General features: G+C 40.1%; 1 protein-coding gene across 2 annotated transcripts in view; it reads right to left on the reverse strand.

The window, feature by feature from the left end:
* Positions 1-20,824, reverse strand: part of strn (striatin, calmodulin binding protein) — a 107,438-nt gene extending 86,614 nt beyond the window's left edge. For both annotated transcript variants that reach the window (XM_069885122.1, XM_069885121.1), the window contains exon 1: positions 20,287-20,824. In XM_069885122.1, coding sequence (XP_069741223.1) covers positions 20,287-20,520 — 234 coding nt within the window. In that variant the 5' untranslated portion in view covers positions 20,521-20,824. The remainder of the gene's footprint in view (positions 1-20,286) is intronic.
* Between the last annotated feature and the right edge of the window lie 1,486 nt (positions 20,825-22,310).

Consider the following 22,310-nt stretch of genomic DNA (forward strand, 5'->3'; position numbering starts at 1 on the left):
TATGTTATTGAAAAAACCTGATTCTACATCTTCCCCAAGTTCCACAAACCCAATTAGCACAGTAGATCCATCATCTCCATGGGCTCCTGTCCCATCAAATTAGTATCATCAACTCCTTTTTGCCCACCTTGGTCCAACCGCTTCTCATCTACATCTAGGGCACCTCACATGCTCTCCATCACTTTAACAATTTCAGTTCCCGACCTGGACCTTTTCATTTTCACCATGGACACCCTATCCCTATACAGTTCCATCTGCCATAAAGAAGCTCTCAAGTGTTTTTCAAACTTTTTCTTTCCAATTACATACCACCTTAAGTAATCCCTATGCCATTGGTGTTCTGTGATAAGTAAGGGATTTTAATCGTACCTAATTGACTTTTTATGTGCACGGTTTCATAACTGCAAAGGAAATGGGCCAATGACAATTTTTCTCAAGCAAAATATTTCAGTAACAATTGGGTCTAGAGCAGTGGTTCTCAACCTTTTTTCCCCATTCACATACCATTTTAAGTAATCCCTTATTAATCACAGACCACCTATGACATAGGGATTACTTAACGTGGTATGTGAGTGGAAAAGTTTGAACACCACTGCTCTAAACTTCTTCCCAATAACATACCCAACCAACCCAACCAGCACACCTCCACTATTACCATCCTCAACCTGGCAGAAATTCTCCTGACCCTCAATAACTTCTCCTTTGGCCCATCCCTCTTTCTTCAAGTCAAAGCTATAGCTATGGGTATGGGTACTTGCATGAGTCCCAGCTATTCCTGTCTTTCCATTGGATTTTTGGAGCAATCCATGCTGCAAGCCAACACATCCAAGGCTTCTCAACTCTTTCTCCATTTCAGTGACTCCATTGGTGCTGGCTCCAACACTCATAATGAGAACGTAAACTTCATCCACTTAGCAGCCCACTTCCATCCAGGCTTCAAATTCATTTGGCCTATCTCTAGCAACTCTCTCCCCTTTCTCAATCCCTGTCACCATTTTGGGAGACAAATCTTCTACAGTTATCTTTTATAAACCCACCAACTCCCACAGTTACCTCGACCACACCTCTTTCCACCCTGTCCCTTGCAAGGATTCTATTACTTTCTCTCAATTCCTCCATCTCTACTTCATCTGCACCCAGAATGAGGCCATCCATTCCAGGACATATGAATGTCCTTCAAAAAATTGGCTTCCCCTCTACTGCCATCAACTTATCCCTCACCCACATTTCTATTTCCTGCACCTCTGCCCTAGTCCCTTCCCCTCCCCGAATGCAACAAGACAGCACTTCCCTTGTCCTTACCTACCTCCCCACCAGCCTCTACATTCAACATATTATTATATGCAATTTACAATCCCACCTACAATGGGATTCCTCCCTACCACATATTCCCCTCCCCACCCCTCTCTGGTTTCTGTAGGAACCACTCCCTCTGAGACTCCCTCATGCCTTCCAACCTATAACTCCTTGGTACTTATCTGTGACCGCAGACTGGGAGATTGTTTCTTTGAGCAGCTTTGCTCTATCTGCTGTAACCACAAGGACCTCCTAGTGGCTAATCACTTTAAATTCAACATACCACTGCCACACTGATATATCTGTTCATTGGCTCCTTCATACTGCCAAATTGAAAGAACAATACCATATATTCCATCTCAGGTGTCCAACCAGATAGCATCAATATTGATCTCCAATTTCTGAAAACCCCCTATTCAACTCTATTTCTTTCCCTCACCCCTCTATCCCATCTCCTTCCCTTCTCTTACCAGTGAACTATCCTTTTTGGCCCTATGATCTCTCCCACGATTACTTCTCAGCTTCTTTGTCTTCTACCTTGCCACCTGTATCCTATTATCTATTACCTGTTAACCTGCATTCTTCCCTCTCCTATCTTTTTAATCAGGTGTATGCCTGATTTCTTTACATTCCTGATGAAGAGGTCAAGAACATAATGCCGATTGCCTATGCTTCCTATGGATGCAGCGTGACCAGTTTCTCCTGCACTTCTGCATACTGAACTAGACTCTAGCATCTTCAGATTTTGTTTACCTACCATTTTCACATCAATGTTTCCAATATTTTCCTTTCACCTCACTGAAACGGTCTTACTGGATACCAAAAATGTCTCTCCATTGTCTGCAGTTCTATTCTCAATCCTTTTCCTCCCTCCCAGAACCACGAGTCTCCTTAACCTCCATACACCAGGAACATTCAACAGATTGCTGTCCATTATTTATAACTAAATCTAATTCAATGTAATCAAATACATTTCCTTTTCTCCACCCCACCCCTTCCTGAGCTCAACCCAGCTGACTTATTCGATAATTTTCAACAATATTCATTCCCTCCTGCCAGCATATGCAAACTTCTATAAAGATCAATACAAACCAAGATGAGGGAATAGCACCTCATGTTCTGATAAGATACATTAACATTAGGAATCGTATATGGAGTTCAATAATTTCAAAAGGTTATAATTCCCAGAATTGTTAACATTTTATGCATTTATAACATTGACTTTAGTATTTCAAGATTGGGCAACACGGTTGGCATAGTGGTTAGTGCAACGCTGTTACTGCACCAGTGATTGGGACCAGGGTTCAAATCCTGTGCTGTCTGTAAGGAGTTTGTACATTCTCCCCATGTCTGTGTGGGTTTTCCCTGGCGACTCCAATTTCCTCCCACTGTTCAAAATGTACCAGGGGCTTGTGGGCCAAAATAGCCTGTTATTGTGCTGCATGTCTAAATTTTTAAAAATAATAATGATGCATCTTCTCTACTTACACTCCTCTTTACTCATTCTTTTACCATCTTTCAAAGTGGATTATCACCACTTTTGTATTTTAGTCCTTCCTACTTTTGAGAAAAATTAATATACCGCATTCCTGGAAACCCAAAGCTGAAAAGAGAAATACCCAGCAGGTCACACAGCATCTCTGGAAGGAGAAGCAGTTAACATTTCGTGTCTAAGACTCTTTGCCAGTTCTAGCAGCACTGGTAATATTTTGTTTGGTGAAAATAAAGTGTACACATCCATTCTCTATGTATTTTGCAAACATATCTCCAGAAATCAAACACATTTTTAATTTTTGCTTGGACAAGCTACAAACAAGTTGGAGAATGAATGAAGCAAAATCCTCCTCCAATTCCAAATTGTACATTGAGACAGAAATGAGAGCTATGCTTCAATTTCATACTTTAATTCTTGTAACAATGAACATAAATGGTATTAAAGATTGAGAGACAAATCCCCTGTACTATTCCAACAAGTTTATTTTTTTGTACATTAACTTTCACATCAGAAATGTCTTGGCATTTTACATAATTTTACAAGCTACCATGTATCCAGTGTATCAAATTGTTTAATTCAGTGGTTCTCAATCTTTTGCTGTCTACGGCCCACCTGGTTTCCAGCCTAACATGCCATGATCCACTAGTGACAATGACTGAGCAATATTTTCAAATCAAAGACAGCTCTGAAAGAAACACATCTTTATCCAATTTAAAGTATTTTATTTAACATTTTTGAAGACCAACATGGAAACATGCTGCGGCCCACTGGTTGAGACTCAAGCCTTAACTATACATAAAAGGATTATGCTCAGAGTATTGTCTCCTTGATGAGTTCACATAATCCCTCAAATCTGTATCATTTCACAAGCAATCCCACATACACTGAACAGCATGAACTACAGCCTGTTTCAAGTATCAGAATTATATTACCTTCAGAAGAGTAGAAACTGGCCCTCTAAAATATTTCTCGTGTCTTTTGGGCAAGGCTGACAGTTATAAATTCTCAAACTTAAGTGTTGTCGTCCATTGAATGTGATTGGTTTCTAAACAAGTTATCACTCTGGCCAATCTGCAATAAAGCCCTACCAAAGTTAACAGATTCTACTCCCTAACTCCTAAGAACATTCTAGAGGTCAAACCTTAAATGTAAAGCGGTCATTAGAAAATTAGAGATTATTAAAAGAAATATCCAAAATATCCCCATAATGTAATGTGCTAAATTACACCCACTAATGGACTCTGCAATAAGATCAAGTATCACCAGGAAGGGAACAGCTGCTACCCCTCCATCATCTGACTCCTCAACAACAAACTCAGACCTATTAAAGAACTCTTACTTTTGCACTTGATTAATTTTTTCCTCTATATTGCAGTTTGTTTACATTTATTTATTTGTTAACGTGTATTTTTAATATTTTATTCTAGTTTTCACAGACTTACAAAATCCAATAAACCAAGCTATTCATGTACATATGCACATCCAAAATCTGTATTTGTCCCAACCCCCCCCCGCCACCACCACAGTGAATATATTCAAAAACTTATCTCGATCCCACTCATCATGAGGCACATGACCCCTATCAAGGCCTGGAATCTTCTTGAGAACAGTCACCATTCAGCCCATTGAATCTGGACAGCATGCAATCAAAGTTGATAAATTTTTCTCTCAAGCTAATTCTCCTGTCTTCTCCACATATGCTTCAACACCCTTAATAATCAAGAACCTATCAATCTCTGCTTTAAATATATCCAATGACTGTGCATTTCACCAGAATATGCAACAAACAGTATATTGGATACACCACTGATAAAATATAAACACAACTAATTTGTGTTTTGTCCCATATTATAACTCTTTATTGGTTTTGTATAAACTGAGCACTCCCACAAACACTGAATACCTGAAATTCATCCTACTTTATCTAAATATGAACTATTAGAGTTTTGAGTCATGATATAATGTTCACTGCTATCAATTGCAAAGACTGATATATACAATAGGCAGAAGGTTATTTATTTTGGCAACGCCTATTCCAAAAGGTTTTCTCTCCATCTTGGTTAATTCCTGATTATTTAGATTATTTATAAAACAACATGGTTTCTCTGCAAGAATCAATATACACATAGGATACATAGCATTTATTTTCTTTAAATCATATATTCATCATTACACTGAAACAAGTTTCAAGTCAAGGTTAAATTCTGGACATTCTAGAGAAAAGATACCACAGATAAATTCATGTTAAAACTTGCTGGCATCAAAAGGATTGGATGTTATACCTCCAATTTTATACATACATATCCCAAACTTGCATCTGGAAATACATTTGTGACAAGATATTTAAAATAAAAGATTGTCTAATTAGCAACCAGGCTCTTGCTATTCAACAAGCTGCAAATGAACACTCTTCTTCCCAAGTATGAAATGCAATAAGCTATATTGTCTTTATTCCTCCAATTTAAACAGGACAACAAAAAAAAACTTGTAAATAAATTTATTGCAACAGTTGAGGCCTGAAATCTAGAGTTGTCTGAAAGAAAGAACCTCAAAACCAGAGGTGAAGTGTTCAGGGTTAGATGGCCACATTCCACTATTTAAAGTGCATTTAACGCAACAAAATAGATTCATTGATCACTCTGTGCGAGCATCTTCCACACTGCTTCCCATTAAATAAAATAAGATATTTTTCAAAGATGCTGGCTTCATGCAGAATAAAAATAAGTAATATGAGAATATAATAAACTGGGAAATAAAATTTCATTAAAAAATTCTAAATGCATCAATTTAAAATCATGTTGAAGGTCATCTTTTTAAATAAAGAACATAGTTTTGCAAGAAATATTCACTGCAACCAACCAGATGGCATTAATATTGACTTAAGTTTCCGTTAAACCTCCCATATCTCTATCCTTCTGTCTTTTTTCCTCAGGCTTCCTATCCTGTTCCTTTCCCTCTTCAGAGAACTACCCCTTCTCATTTTTTTTTTAAATCTTCTACCCTCTCACCCTTATCCACCACTTGCTAGCTGTACCCTTCCCCCCTCCTCTCCTCCCCCCACTTTTTTATTCAGGCACCTGTCTGCTTTATGCTCATGCCTTAATGAAGAACTTAGGCCAGAAATTTTGGTTACTCTTCATTTCCTATAGATGCTGCCTGACTGGCTGAGTTTTTCCAGCATTTCTGTGTATTGCATGACAATCATAGTATGTGCAGACTTTCCTGTTTAACAACATTCATTACATCTTGTTCTCTCTCCAGTTCTACTATTACTGCCCTACAGACCTTGTAGGTCAGGAAGCCACAAGTAAATAGGTGGAGAGTTTATTGTTGTATATACAAGTGTTACGAGCCCAGAGGACCCCAAAACCCAGCAGCAATAGATAGTCACCAAGACAAATAGTTACTTTAACAAAAGTTGTTTTTTTTTTAAATCATCTTCAAACATGAAAACAGAGTCACACTTTAACTTATCACTATTGACTTAACTAACCAAACTTAACCCCCTCCTAATTCTAAGTCCATGTGTATGTAATATGTGTGCAAGTTCAGGAAAGTTCTTTGGTTCACAGTCCAATCTCACTTCTCATTCCTCCAAGTTCACTGGTTGCAGGCAATTCTTATACTGTGCACAGAATTTAACATTTATGAAGTTCACCAGGCTTTGGTGCTTGAAAGGTAAATGGTTACCTATCAGGAAGGTTCTTGTCAGTTTTCAGAGAGAGAGATTTGTTGTTCCAGGACACCCACAACTGATTCCTTTAATCAGCCACTTCAGTGTCTTGCTGACGAAACTTGCCCCCTCAGGGTTCTCCAGATGATAACCTCTTTCTTTCACGTCACCACAGAGTGCCTTTTCTGTTTCTCTTATTTCAAGTGAAACATTAGACAGCCAGTCCTCTCCTCTTGCATGAACCACAAAGGATTTTAACCAGGCTAAACAACCAGTCTTCCAAATGGGGATTTCCACAAGCTTGCCAGCTTGTCATGTTCCAGTTCCTGCTGCTGACTGTAAAACTATCTGTCTCTTTCTCTCTCTCTCTCTCTCACACACACACCCACACACACACAGAAAACCCATTTGACTCTCTCTGCTTGAAAATCCACATGCCCCTCCTAGAACAAGTTCCCCTTCAGACTGTCTGCTGCTCTGACAAGCTCTATCATCTGTTGCCCTTTTGTGAATAACAATCTATGAGTAAAGTCTCTTGGGCACTCTCCAAAGCTCTTGCAAAGGCTCGGAGACCCCAACATGTCTAGCATTAGCAGAGTTCCAGTATTTTAAATAAGACCCACTCTAAAGCACTTGCATGCAACCCATACCAAAAACCCTGCCCCAATTTATCTCCCAAAAACACATCTATATACTGTCACACAAGTACAATGTAAAGTCACTGAAATTTTTACTTGCTGCTGCCACACAGGCCTGGTACTTTGTCTTGCCATCTGATGTTCTGCGAAGACTAGTGAAAATGGTTGAGGTGTCTTGCATGCCTTCGATACACAGTCCACGTTTCACAGGCATACGGGAGGGTAGTGAGTACCATAGATCTGTTTCTGGGGTGATTGCTCAATGTTCCCAGACAGTGGAATGCTGCCTTCTGAAAGCAGAACTTGCCTTTGCTATTCTGCAGTTAACTTCAGTATCAATGGTCAATGCTTGGGAGAGGATGCTGCCAAGGTAAGTGAACTGGCCCACTGCCTGAAGTTTCTGTCCTTTGATTGTGATTTTGGGTTCTATGTACAGAGCACGAGGAGCAGGCTTTTTAATGTTGATAGTGAGTTCAAAGTTGACACAAGCCATGGATAATTAGTCCATACTGACTTGCATCTCTGGCTCTGAGCCAGCATACAGGGTGCAGTCATGGGCCAAAAGGAATCTCTCAGAAAACTCTCTTACACTTTAGTAGTAGCTTGAAGTCTCCTCAGGTTGAAGAGCTTTCCATCCACTCTGTACTTGAGGCTGATTCCAGCATCACTGTCCTGGAAGGTATCCTTCAGCATGGCAGTAAACGTCATGCTGAACAGTGTGGGTGCAGGCACACAGCCCTGCTTGATGCCATTGATGAGTGGGAATGCCTTGGAGGATTCTCCACTGACCAGCACTCTGGCCATCATACCATCATGAATGAATTTGGTGGGGCAGCCAAACTTTGACATGATCTTCCACAAGCCTTGTAGGCTGATAGTGTTGAAGGCTTTCGTGAAATCAACAAAGGTTGTGTAGATTTTGTGATTCTGCTCCTGAAGTTGGCACGCAGCAAAAATCATGTCAATAGACTCACAGCCATTGCAGAAACCACACTGTGACTCCGGCAGCAAGCCCAGCTCCAGAAGAGTAACGAGACAATTTAGCAGGACTTTTGCAAGGGTTTTTCCTGCGAAGGAAAGCAGCGGGAAACCTCGGAAATTGTCACATACTTGTCGATTGCCCTTCCTCTTGTAGAGGTGTACAATGGATGGATCTTGAAGTTCCTGAGGAACGGATCCTTGTATCCATAAAGACTGGAATAACTCGGGGAGTTTCTCTACAAATACAGGACCACCAGCTTTCTGCAGATTTCTGCAGGTATGGCGTCTGCCCCTGAGGCTTTACCAATGAATAGCTGGCTGACAGCTTTCTTGACTTCGGCTACTACCAGTGGCGCTGTTGATATCCACCTGGTGAATCCTGGCTATTGCCTCATCATTGATAGATGACGATCGGTTTAGGATGGCTTCAAACTGTTCAGCCCATCTCTGCAGGATCTGAGCCTTGTCTGTAATGAGGGCGGAGCTCCCAAGAGACTGAGGTCCATGGAGAGTGTTGAGGGCTTCATAGAAATGTTTCAAGTAGTTTTTGTCAATGAACCCCTGTATTTCATCTGCCTTGGTGCTCAGCCAGGCATCTTGCATTTTATGCATATTCTGGACTGTTCTGCGAGTACTGGTGAAGGCGTTTTTCTTGGTAGCTGATGATGGGACATTCTGATGGGTACAATGAAGGCGAAGTTTTTCAACAAGTAGAGCCTGTATCTCCTCATCATTCTCATTGAACCAGTCATGCTGCTTGCAGCTAGAGGGGCCTAGCATCTTCAATGCAGATGAATGGACAGCATCCCTGAAGCATTTCCAGTCATCCTCAGCGCTGCCTGCAAGGTGTAGGTCAGCAAGATTGGTTTCTAAGTCTTCAGCCAGTGCCGAAGCTATGCTGGGGTTCTTCAGCCTAGCCATATTGATTCTTTTCATTGGGTCTGATGCAGAGCTTCATTTTGGAGACAATGAGCCTGTGATCTGTCCAACAGTCAGCACCACACATGGCCTTGGTCACTCTGACATCTGTCCGTCTTTTCTCCTGTCAATGACATAGTCGATAAAGATGCCAATGCTTAGAGCAGATGCATCCAGGAGGCCTTGTTGCGGATAGGCAGGTGGAAAGTTGTGTTGGCGATTATGTCATATACTGCACAGGTCTTTGGTAAGGGTAGGTGTTACTATTACACTTGACCATTCCATGTCTCCCGACGACTTTCTGCCAAGCTGCAGAGTTGCACACTAATCTTGTACTGAAGTTGCTGAGCAAGATCAACTTGTCGGCGCTGCTCACCGCTGATAGTAGGGTGCCTAGTTCTTCATAAAACTTGTTTTTTGTTTTGTTCAGTTTGGTCATTGTGGGGGCATAGATGCTGATCAGGGAGGTTTGACTTCTGTTCTATAATGGAAGCTGTAGTGTCATGAGCTAGTTATTCACACCTTTAGGGAGACTGGCAAGTTTGCAAACAAGGTGACTCCTGACGGCAAATCCAACTCCAGCATCACGATGCTCATCATTGCTGCGGCCACTCCAGGAAAAGTGTATCTACCTCCAATTTCAGTCAACTGACCTTCATTGGCAAGGCAAGTCTCACTCAGGGCTGCCATGTCAATGTTGTATTTTGCAAGCTCTTTGGCAACTAAGGCTGTTCTCTCTGGTCTATCTGCTGCAGGTTTGTCCAAAAGTGTGCGCACATTCCAAGTGCCAATGGTGAACGGTGTCACCTTGCATTTTGTCGTGTTTGTTCGACCGCCAAGATGGGATCCCTGGGTGAACTGGCCAGTGCAGAGAAGCAGGCAACATTTAGGATACCTTTTCTAGCCCCTTCCTCTTGCAATGGAGGTGAGCAGTGCATTCTTGAAGAGAGCAGCTCAGTTGCCCAAGTAGATGCCAAGTTTCACTGCTGCTTCGGTCAGCGAGAAACAACCATTAGACCTGAACCGCCTGTGAGCATGTCCGTGACTATAGCTCCCAGTGTATCCATACCTGCTGCTTCGTTGTTCACCCAGTCACTTCCACAGCCCTTCAATGGTTTTCTAAAAATATTTTATTTAAACATTTTCCATATATGTAATTAATAAACTTACATAAAAAATATAAAATTTAAAATTACAATGATTACATGATGGTTTTAACCCCATCCTTACCCTCCCCTCCTCCTTCTACCCCCCTCACACTGAAAAAATACATAAGATATAAATGTAATACATAGTTATATAAATAGAGAAATTTTATTCATTTAATACAATTAACCATTCTGTTATTGGCAAGGTCATCCATTTTTTAAAAATAACTTTTTAAAGCAATAGTGAGTAATTCAGTTATATAAATTATTTAAATTATTATCTATCCAGATCCCTAAATTTTTAATCACCTCTTTTATCCATTAAAATTGAGTATCTTTTCAACAAACACAATAATTTCCTTGTGTAAAGGCATAACTACTTTTATCCCAATTTAATTTATAATCTGAGATTTTATCATATTCTTCCAGATTTAGATGCAGTTTCTGTAAAGAAGTCTCCAGTTCTATCAGATATATCAACGTCATCTGCAAATAAACTAATTTTGTAGTCTTCCTGACCAACCTAATTTCTAAATCACTCCTAATTACTTCTGCTAGTGACTCTATAGCTAAAATGAACAAAGCTGGGGATGAAGGACAGCCTGGTCTACTAGATCTCGCCAATTGAAATGCAGCAGATATTTGACTATTAATTACTACTTTCACTCTGGGATTATTGTATAGTGCCTTGATCCAGTTTATAAAAGTTTGACCAAACCAGAATTTATATAACACTTTAAACAAAAAGTCCCACACCAATCTATCAAAGACCTTTTCTGCATCCAGAGTCACTGCTACACTCAAATCTTTCCTTTTTTATGCTACGTGTATGATACTAATCAACCTAGCCACATTGTCCGCTGACTGTCTCATTTTCACAAATCCTTTCTGATCCATGTTTATTAATTTAGCTAATAGTTTAGTAACTATTCGCCAATATTTTAGCCAGTATTTTATAGTCTGAATTTGGTAATGAGCTAGGTCTGTACGAAGAAGGTTTTAAAGGATCTCTTTTTTTTTGGTATCACAATAATTATTTGCTGTTGAAAATGAATCTGGAAAAAGATGAGCCATTGATGCTTGATCTAACATTTCCATAAAAATAGAAATCAAAACATCTTTAAATTCTTTATAAAATTCATGTGGAAAACTATCTTTCCCCAGGGATTTATTATTTTGTAATGAACTCATTGCCTTTTTTTCCTCTAATTGTGTAAAATGTGCACTCAATTCTGTTCGTTTTTCCATATTTAATCTAGGTAAACTTATTCTCAATAAATATCTATCCTATTTTTATCTTTTAAGGACTCTGAATTAAATAGTTTAAAATGTTTTTTTACAAGTTTCATTTATTTCTTGAGGTTTACATTAATTTTTGACTGCATTGATTGTTCTTGAAGCCTATTCAGATTTCAATTGCCAAGCAACTACTTTATGTGCTCGTTCACCTAATTCATAATAGCTCTGTTTTACTCAATTTTTTTCCATTCTATAGGTTTGTAGTGTATTATATTGCAGTTTTTAATTCATTAATTGCCTACGCTAGTCTTCAGAACTTTGCTTCTGAAGATCTTTTTCCAATACCTTTTTCTTGCTCCAAATAACCTAGCTCTTTCATATAATCTTAATTTTAGTGATAAAACTTATAATTTGTCCTCTCAAATAGACTTTTAAGGCATCCCATATTACAAATTTATTATTCACCCAATTCAAATTATTATCACAAAATAACTTATTTTTGCCTTCAAATAAAATCACAAACATCTTTTATTTTTAATATTGAATTCAGTCTCCATCTATGTACTGAATTCTCTTTATCTGGCATTATAATAGTCATTAATAAAGGCAAATGTTCAGTTAAAATTCTCGTTTTATATTTTGCATCTATTATCCTGTCTTGTATTTGTGCAGATAGTAAATATAAGTCAATTCTAGAATAAGTGTCATGTTTATTTGAATAAGAGTAGTCCCTTTCTCCAAGATGAATTCTCCATGCATCTATTAAACTCAGATCTCTCGTTAATACCAAATTAGCTTTTGTTCTTACTGTTCATCTTGCAGTTCTATCTAAAATTGGATCAGACATAAAGTGAAGTCTCCTCCTATCAAAATATTGTCATGGGCATCTGGTAAATTCGTAAGTTTCTTGAATAAATGTCTCATCATCTACATTTGGTGCATAGAGATTAGTTCCAAAAATATGTGAAAGTGTTTCCCAAAATACATTTTGTATTTTAATTGGAATATTCTTTTTCACTAAAATTGCCACATCTCTTGCCTTAGAAGTAAAAGAAGAAGCTACTGCAGGTCCAACCCAATCTCTCTTTAATGTTCTTTTTCTGTTAAAGAAGTTTCTTGCAGAAATGCTCTATCGACTCCCATCTTCTAAATTTATGTTATACTCTTCCTTTTCATGGGCTTGTTTAATCCATTATAATTTACAAATTTCACTGAATTACTCATCTTAATAATTCACTATTTCTTCTACCTCTGCCTGTGAACTTTCTTCCTACAACTCTATTATTCCAAACCCAGCAGGCTTGCAGATACCTCCTCCGGCAATCCAGATAAAAAGAAAAATGCATTTAAAATATATTTATAACCAAACATGTAACTATATATAGACAATAGAAACGTCCTCAATAGGTGCTGTAATAATAAAGTCCAACACTACCTCCCTCTATTTTACGGGTCATGACCAAAGTCACAACTACCCACACGATCCAATAGAAGAAGTCAGAACCTCCTACCTTCCCCAACCCCCCCCCGTTACATTTACCTTAAATTCTTTGAATCTTATTTAAAAGTTTATCTAAGAAAACCCATAAACTAAACAAAGAGAATAAAAATAAAAAGAAATGATTAATATACAGTATCTTGAAATACAGCTCCTTATAAAAACTACCAAAGGTATTCAGTCCATCAAAGAAACAAAAACATCAACAAATCTTATTCTTCACTCCTTCTGAACAATTGGGGGATTTTGTGTGAAATTTTCAGCTACAAAGCCTGAAATTTTCCTCATTTTATTAACTGCCTCCAAAACTTTGTTTCTCCCTTTATATTTGACAGTAATTCAATATTAGATATGTCTTCAACCATAGTTTTAATTTTTACAGTTTTAGCTTCTTTTATCTTTACCGCTTCTTCCTGCTGCTGGTCTCCTTCTTGATCTTCATCCTCTTCGTTGCTAGATGCCTGTGAGCCCAAATCTTCTTCCTCTGAAGACATCAGAGGGCCCCCATTGTTTGCGCATGCGCCCATCAGTTGCAGGAGAGCAACATTGAAAGAAGGCCCTTCGAGTGGAATACTCACCTGCGGAGCAGCTTGGATGTAAGCTCCCTGCTTCTCACCAGTGTCACTCGTGTCAGGCTCCAGTAAAGGCTGCAGCAGTTTTTTTTTTCAAGACAAGTTTAAAAGTGTTGTATATGTATTTAAATGTATTTCTGTAACTTTTGGTTGATGAAAACATTGCTTAAATTTTTTAAGTTTTCCCAGGAGAGTTAGATTCCATGTTCTAACCCTAGAGCATCACATGATGTCCACAGGACTTCAATGGTTGAACAAGAGGGTGATGATGGTGGTGTCGAGACTTGCGCTTGACTTGGATTAAAGTGAGGGAGAGTTACACAACATCAGCCTCACTCTCTCTTCCCAATTCCCATCTGGATCCAGTACCAAGACAAAAGTCGAGTCACTGGAAATGGGACTAGGCACAGTGGTTCACCAGGATGTCTTTTGTGTCTTGCCATACTCTTTGTGTTTTATGACACTTGTGGAGACCGCTTTCTTGACTGCTGGGACCTTCCATTGCTCTCATCTGCTCAGTCCGCCAGAGTGTCTTCAGATGTTGGGATAGACAACTCCCTACCTCACCGAGGGTTCACTCAGTATGTGTGCAGTGGCCGCGCAATAAGCACATGCACTCAGCCCCATCTCGGGTCCAGAACTGCAAGACAGACCTGCCCAGCTTACCACACCACCTGCACCCCAGTGACAGGGACCCGGAAGGTGGCAAGTCCGGCCCAGGGCGCATGCAGCTGGAGCCAGGACAACCTCTGCCGGCAGCCCCGGGTCCCCAGAAGCAGGGCACTGGCCACAACTGCGCCCTCTACTTACCCCACCACACGGTCAGTATACACAAGAGTATTTAATGATATGCCAAATCTCCTCAGACATTAGTGTGCCTTTTTCTCATTTGCCTTGATGTGCAGTCCCAGGGACTTGGAATGTACCACTATCTCCACCACTATCCCATGGTCACTCAGCCTCCCACATAAGCTCCCTGGTCATGTCATTGTTGAGATTAAGATTGTCATTCCAGCACCACATAACTAGATTCCCAATCTCCTTACTATACTCTGAATCATTCATTCCCTGTTATTCAGCCAGTGTACTGTCATCAGCAAATTCATAAATTGTGTTGAAGTTGAACTTTTATTTGCGATCTTAGAAAAATTCAATTTTGGACCATGCTTTCTTACATAGATTAAATTGCTATATTCATGCCCTACGGATTCAATCCTCATCAGCTTTCAATAGTCACAACTTTTCAATCTCCAACAGGGAAACCATCAAGGGTGTCCTCCAAGTCCATTACTTTTTGATTTGGCGATTACATTTCGAGAATACAAGGATATTTCAGGGATTTGTAGGAAGGGAAATGAACATAAAGTTTCCCTTTCTGTGGATGATCTCCTGCTTTTCATATCAAGCCCTGACACCTCCATATGTCATTATGTCATATGTCATGCTGTCATTACTTTCCCAATTTAGTCAGTTTTAAGGATATAGATTAAATCTGCATAAAAGTGGGATTCTCCCATTGAATGCACCAGCATCAGTGTACGCCAGTCTTCCTTTTAAGACTGTGAGAAATCAATTTACTTCTTTTGGTAATACAGTTACAAAGAATCATAAGTATCTTTTCAAAGAAAATTTCCTTATTTTATTAAAAGCATGTGAAACAATCCTTAACACAATGGTTTCCCCTAGGTCTCTGGTTGGTTGTATTAATTCTATCAAAATGAATATTTTACCTAAATTTTTTAATCTTTTTCAATCTATCCCAAGTTTCATTCCCAAATCGGTTTTTGTTTCACTTGATTTGGTGATATCATCTTTATATATGAAAGGGTAAGCACCCTCATTTAAACAAGGTTCATCTTCAAAAATCTAAACGGAATAGAGGCATGGTGGTACCTAATTTCTGATTTTATTATTGGGTGGTCAATATACGTAACTTTATGTATTGGTTATATTTTCATAACCAAGTGGACATCCAGTATGGGTAGCAATGGAACTGAATTCTGCTAAAAAAAAAATTCAATTTCAGCACTTCTCAGATCCTTTTTTCTTTAAATTAATCAATTGGTAATCCTGTTGTCAGGTACACTGTGAAAGTGTGGGTGCAGTTCAGAAAACATTTGAGACTTCATGGTTTTTCTCTCTCAAGTCCTATTCTATCCAGTCACCTCCTTCAACCTTTACATGATTTTGCATTTCATGAATGGCACAGATTGGTATTGAATATTTCAAAGATATTTTTATTGATAACATTTTTGCATCATTTGAACAGCTTTCTGAAAAGTTAAATTTACCAAACACTAATTTTTCAGATATTTGCAAATCAGGCATTTTCTTCAATCTCAGATACCTGATTTCCCCGGGGCACTGATGCAAACATTGTTGATGTATTTTTTAGTTTACAACTTTCTCGCAAAGGTTTATATCCATTTATCTATGATAAGTTGGTGGGTTTAAGACATGCCCCTCTAGCTAAAATTAAAAATGCCTGGGAACAGGATTTAAGCCTTTCATTATCAGACAAGGTTTGAGATTCATCCTTATGTGCCTGTCATTGTTTGTAACAATGTAAAGTTGTACACAGGACCCACGCGTCTAAATTAAATTATCTCGTACCTATTCAGAAGTAAATTCTTGTTGTGATAAATGCAAGGGAGGAGAGGCTTCTTTAACCCATATGTTCTGGGGTTGTCATAGGCTTGAAAAATATTGGAGGGATGTGTTTCAAACTTTATCCTTTTTCAATATTTTTATTGGATTTTACAGAAATAGTACATAAGTAAAAGCCATTAATCAAAGGTAATAAGTAAAAAGTATACAGAGAAAAAAGTTATACAAGAAAAATAAAATTATATATAAACTCAATGTCATAACAGTCACACAGGAAAAAAAAAGTGGCAAGCACAAACAATGACAACATATGGCTAATAGAAAAAGATAAATAAAAGTAACTATTATACTATACTACAAATTCTAACCCCTTCCCTTATGAAGTTATCTTGTAAGTACATACAATTTAACTACCATTAAAAAAAACACTATCCTTAATTTAAATCTAGAGCCTAATCCTTTGGTTGCTCTTTTTGGTACAACTGGAGAGGATGATGTTCTTTTAACTCCAATCAAATGTCATACTCTGTCTTTTGCCTCTCTTTTGCCCAGACATGCGATACTGCTTAGAATCTTAGAACTGCTTAAGGTGGTACGGGGATGGAAAGAAAAAGTTTGAAAACCTAATTGACTTGTTATGTGCACGGTTTCACAACTCCAAAGGAAATCGGCCAATGATCATTTTTCTCAAGCAAAATATTTCAGTAACAATTGGGTCTAGAGCAATGATTCTCAACCTTCCCTTCCCACTCACATCCTACCTTAAGCAATTCCTTACTAATCACAGAGCACTTATGGCAAAGGGATTACTTAAAGTAGTATGTGGTGGAAAGATGGAAGGATGCTGCCTCACTCACCCATGTTCAGTGGCTGAGGGACATTATGTCCTACTTAAATTTAGAAAAGATTCGTTATTCAATTAATAACTCAAATAAAAGGTTTAAAATATTGTGGGTACCATTCCTGAGTTATTTCCACAACCTCTGGGCATAATATAAATCCTGAATTTCAGCACTTTGCCATTTTACTCTGGGAAAGAAGTACTTTTTTTTAAAGCCACACAACGTTGGTATGGAGATGGGTTTTAGAGACACGGCTGTACGAGATAAAATTATTAGATGTGCTTTTGTATTATGTGCCTTCATATTTTGCTGAGCTAGTAATTAATTGAGCATTCCAAAAATGTTTTGTACATGTATGTATATTTGTGCAAAACTAATTAAAATATTAAAAAGAAGCTGAACTTGGCTGCAGTCATGAGTGCAGAGAATAAATACTTCAAGGGGCTAAGCACAGAGACTTGAGGTGACCTTTGAAAATGGGAACATTGCTAGAGATCACAACTGTCACAAATATATCAATTAGGTTCCAGCAGCCCTTTCGCACTTGCAAGTGGTCCAGGAGTTAACAGCCAATCAGGTTTTAAAGTGTTAAAGAATGAAAGGTCAGATATCTCATTGCACTGTTAGCATAAATAAAATTTAGCTACAACTCCTAAATATAAATGCAATGCACCTAAATTATAACCAACTGCTCTCTCAGTTATTACCATTGACAGCTCGATCAGCAGCAGGGCTTTTTAAAAACCATCTTGCTCAAACCTCTCCAAGTTTAAAACACCAATATCTGTTACTGTTATGTTACACATTTTTCAATTGGACAAATACAGAACACTCTTGATTAAAATAGGGTTGAATATGGAGGATTTTCTGGGGACAGATTAGGGTGTAGAAAGGTGTATACCTTGGATGGTGGTGAGAAGATTCACGTTAAAAATAAAAAATAAATGCATCCTATCTCAATTTTAGAGTTAATTTGTGTATTAACCTTCAAGTAATATCAGGAATGCACATCTCTGAAATGACAAAACAGGCCAATGGCATTCACAAACAACATACTTGAGGGTAAATTGAACGCTATTAACTTTCAATTTGCTTTTATGGAGCCGTAATTGGGAATTGCTTCATATCCTGCAGGATCTTGAAAACAATACAATATTAATAGAACCAATTGCATCAATGATATCCATGGTTACTTCCTGACAAAATGTAAAGTGACTAAGTCTACTCAGTGAGGTGTGTAATCAAGAAAGTTATTTTAGTTTCAATGTAAACTAAAATACATAAGATTCAAAATTCTTCATTTTAATATTATAATCACCTCTGAAAATTTTGTCCTCGACTTCTATTCTTAATGACCCTTTGAACCAACTTTGATATTTGGTTTAAAAACATTCCAAGCTGATGAACGAGGTCTTAAATTATGAAGACTATGCTGCAAGGTGTGGAATTCAGTCATGCTGCCTACAATGACACCCACAATGACACCTATACTGCTGAAATCAAAATAATCGTTGAATTCATGAGCAAGGTGTTCTTCGTCTTTCAACTTGATCAGAAGTCTTATATTATTTTTCGCAGGATTAAATTAAGTGCTTAATCCTATTCAGGCACAATGACAGGAATCTGCACTGGAGAAAAAGCCACTGAAATCAACACTCTACAAAAATGTTTTACTTCCTCTGGAATGTCATTGCGTAACCTCTAGTAACAACTACTCACAGAGTACACATGAAAAAGAAACCACTGATTGCTGAATCATAGATAACTTTCCTATCTACCAAAAAAGATGAGAAAACTCATTCAAAAATAATGCAATTGTCTCAGATCAAATCCACAAAGATCATCAAAACCAGCATGTAAATGTTGACTAAAGAAACAAAAACAGTAAATGTTGGAATTTTGAACAATGAGATGCAGAGGATCTAAAGGTAGAAATAGCTAGTCAACAACATTGGTTAAGACCCTTTAAAGTAGGAAGGGGCGATATGAAGTAGATCAAGGGGGAGAAACTGGATACATTAGATATCAAGTTTTGAAAACCTTTTCCCTCTTTATGCACTTAATATCACCCTTCCTACTTTAGTCTCGATAAAGGGTCACAACCCAAAACACTGAGTGACCTTTTTTTTTTAAAAACACACATTGTCTGACCTATTGAGTTCATCTAGTCTCTCGTTGTTTGCTTGTAGTTGATCAAGTATGCAATTTGTCTGAATGGTTAGCAAAATGACACAGGGAGATTCCTATTGTGACAACATCATCTTTTTATAAATGGTTACCTGCTACTCTTTATTCATTGACCCAAAATAATCTCCTTCTTCCAGCATTTCACCAAATTTGAGAGATACTTCTGAAACTTCATCTACCAGGAGTTCAAACACCACATTCTAGATAACATCAACTCCCAGTCTGGAAAATGTCTATTCTCCATTTTTTCCTAATTATCTCAAATCTCCCTCTCTGTTTACTGATCCTCTCCAGATAGCCACCAAGAACATAGAACACTACAGCAAAGAACCAGAATTTTGGCCTTTTTCCTTAAAACAAGTATTAAACGCTGTAACCCTCTACTTTTCTTCCATCATGTGTCTGTCCAAAAGTACCTTAAATGCCCCTAATTGTTCCAGCCTGCACCACCAATGTCTCTGCTAAACTTCCCTCCCTTAACCTTGTACAGATGTCCTCTGGTGTTTGCTATTCCTGCCCTAGGATAAAGGCTCCGGCTTTCCACTCAATCTATGTCTAACCCTGTAGACCTCTATTAGGTCTCCTCTCATTGCTCCAAAGAGAAAAGTCTCAGCTCTGCTAACCTTGCCTTATAAGAGTTATTTTCCAATCCAGGTAACATCCTGGTAATTCTCCTCTGCACACCTTCCACATCCTTCCTGTACTGAGGTGACCAGAAATGAACACAGTACTCCAAGTGTGGTCTCACCAGAGATGTGCTGAGTTACAACATGAACTCAGTTCCCCGATTAATGAAGACTATCTACAGTATCCTATCAACCAGTATAGCAACCTTGAGGGATGTATGGATTTGAACCCCAAGGTCCCCCCTGTTCATCCACACTCGACCATTAACCCTGTTCTCAGCCTTCTGGTTTGTCCTTCCCAAATTCTTCACCTCACACTTATCCGGATTGAACTCCATCTGCCACTTTTCCACCTGCCTCTATCTTTTCGCATGAGACTTAGACCACGTTATGGACGGATGACTCTGCTTCTTGCACCCGCTGCCCTCCTTGATTAACAAGAGGCGGAGAATGCGCGCCATTTTAGGAGGTCGGTGCTTCGGTCCCCCCCCCCCCACCTAACCAACCGCGGCCTGGTTTCCGCACGGCAACATCCCACCCCTCGGTTCCGGGGAGGTCGTTCCTACCTGCAACTCCGCCCTGTCCACTTCCCACTGCGTCCTCTCCACCTCGAAGCGGGCCCACTCGTGCTGTAGGAAGTGCAGTATCCCCGGGATGTTGTACTGCGGCCTCTGCGCCTCGCCCTCCACCCCTCCCGGCTGCGGCTGCAGACTCCTGCCACCAGTGCCCGGCCCGCCGCCTGCCCCGCCGAGCGCCGAGTTGTGGCCGAAGAACACCCCGGCTCCCGGGTGTTCGTCCATGGCCGGGCCCCAGGACCCTTCGTCCGTCACCTCGGCCTCCACGCCGACGGCCGCGTCCGCGGTGACGGCGACGCCGCTCCGCTTCACCCTTCGAGACAGGGGAAGGGGGGGGGGTGTGGTGGCAGCGCGCGTGAAACCGGCCGTTAGGATTTAAACGGCGCCGCGCGTTCCATGGTCGCAGTCGGATGAGAAGATCGATGACGGGGGGTCAGGTTGGGCCTTGCTGCGGTCCGTCCCCCTCTCACACACACACTTCCCCCACCCCCCCCCCCCCAGCAGCTCACTGACGGCCGCTTTCCCCCGCGCGCGTCCTGCCTGTCCGTCACGACTCCTGGCCCCGCCCCATCACCTGTCAACACAACCGCTCTGCCCGCGCCTGCGCACTACTCATCCCAGCACCTCCGCCCTCCCTCCCGACGCGACCCGCAGTCCGTAAAGTACTCCGGCCCCGTCCTGGCTGTTCGTCACGTACACCCGGCCCCGCCCCATCACCTGTCAACACAAGAAGCGTCGGCGGCTGTCCCGCCCACAGCTCCTACGCGCCTGCGCGCTACTCATCGCGACTCCGTCCTCTCTCACCCACCTAAGACGTCACGATTCCAGACCGACCCTTCGTACTCCCTGAGGGCGCATGCGTATAAATGTGATTCCTTCACCTGGACGGGATCTTTTATTGTTCTCCAAGTTTATGGTCAAAGTCCATCTATAACATCACGTCCAGCCCTAAGATCCCTTTATCTTGTGGGCGCGGCAGAATTACCATTTATTGGTAAACGTGAACAAATAAACAAACTGACTGCAACACAAAGAGAATAAAACAATAAAGTCCACATTCGAATCCTTAAATGAGCCTCTGATTGAGTTTGTTGTTGAGGAGTCTGATGGTGAAGGGGCAGCAGCTGTTCCTGAACCTGGTGGTGCGAGTCTTGTGGCACCTGTACCTCTTTCAGTACAGAGTGTGTGCTGGGTGGTGTGGATCTTTGATGATTGCTTCTGCTCTGGATGGCAGTGTTCCCCAAAGATGTTCTCAATAGTGGGGAGGGTTTTACCTGTGGTGTTCAGGGCTGTGTCCACTACCTTTTAGAGGGCTTAATATTCCGGGGTATTGGTGTCCCCATACCAGCACACTGTCTACCACACCCCTGTAGAAATTTGCCAGGGTTTCTGATAACGTACCAAATCTCCGCAAACTCCTGAGGAACAAGAGGTGCTGATGTGCTTCCTTCACAATGGGTCCAGGAATGATCCTCTGAGATAGTGGCTCCCAAGAATTTAAATTTGCTCACTCTCTTGACCCTGTTGACATCTGAACGTCTTTTCAGCAAACCATGTCTTAACTCCTTGAGGATTTACCATATAGTTTGTAACCAAGGACTTTTTAATTTCCAAAAGCAAAAAATGACCAAAAATTCTGGAATTCTAAAAACGCAAAATGCTGCAAATACTCAGCAGGCCAGTCAAGATCTATAATGAGGGAAACTAAGTTCATCAACAACTTCTACAGATGCCCCATTGAAAGAATAGTTGCTAGATATATCATAGCATGACACAGGAGCTGCTCGGCTCAAGATTGTAAGAAGATGCAGAAGGTATAGGAACACCAATACCCTGAGTGAAAAGCCCTCCAAAAGGTAGTGGACATCACAGGGAAAACTCTCCCCACGATCAAGAATAGCTCCATGGTACTTTGCTGTCGGAGAGCAGCAGCAACTATTAAGTATCCAAAGCCCCCTGCATATGCTCTGATCTTGCTGCTTCTATTAGGAAAGAGGTATTTATTGGTGCCACAA

This window comes from Narcine bancroftii, chromosome 6, assembly GCF_036971445.1.
Source record: "Narcine bancroftii isolate sNarBan1 chromosome 6, sNarBan1.hap1, whole genome shotgun sequence".
In the NCBI taxonomy this organism is placed as follows: domain Eukaryota; kingdom Metazoa; phylum Chordata; class Chondrichthyes; order Torpediniformes; family Narcinidae; genus Narcine; species Narcine bancroftii.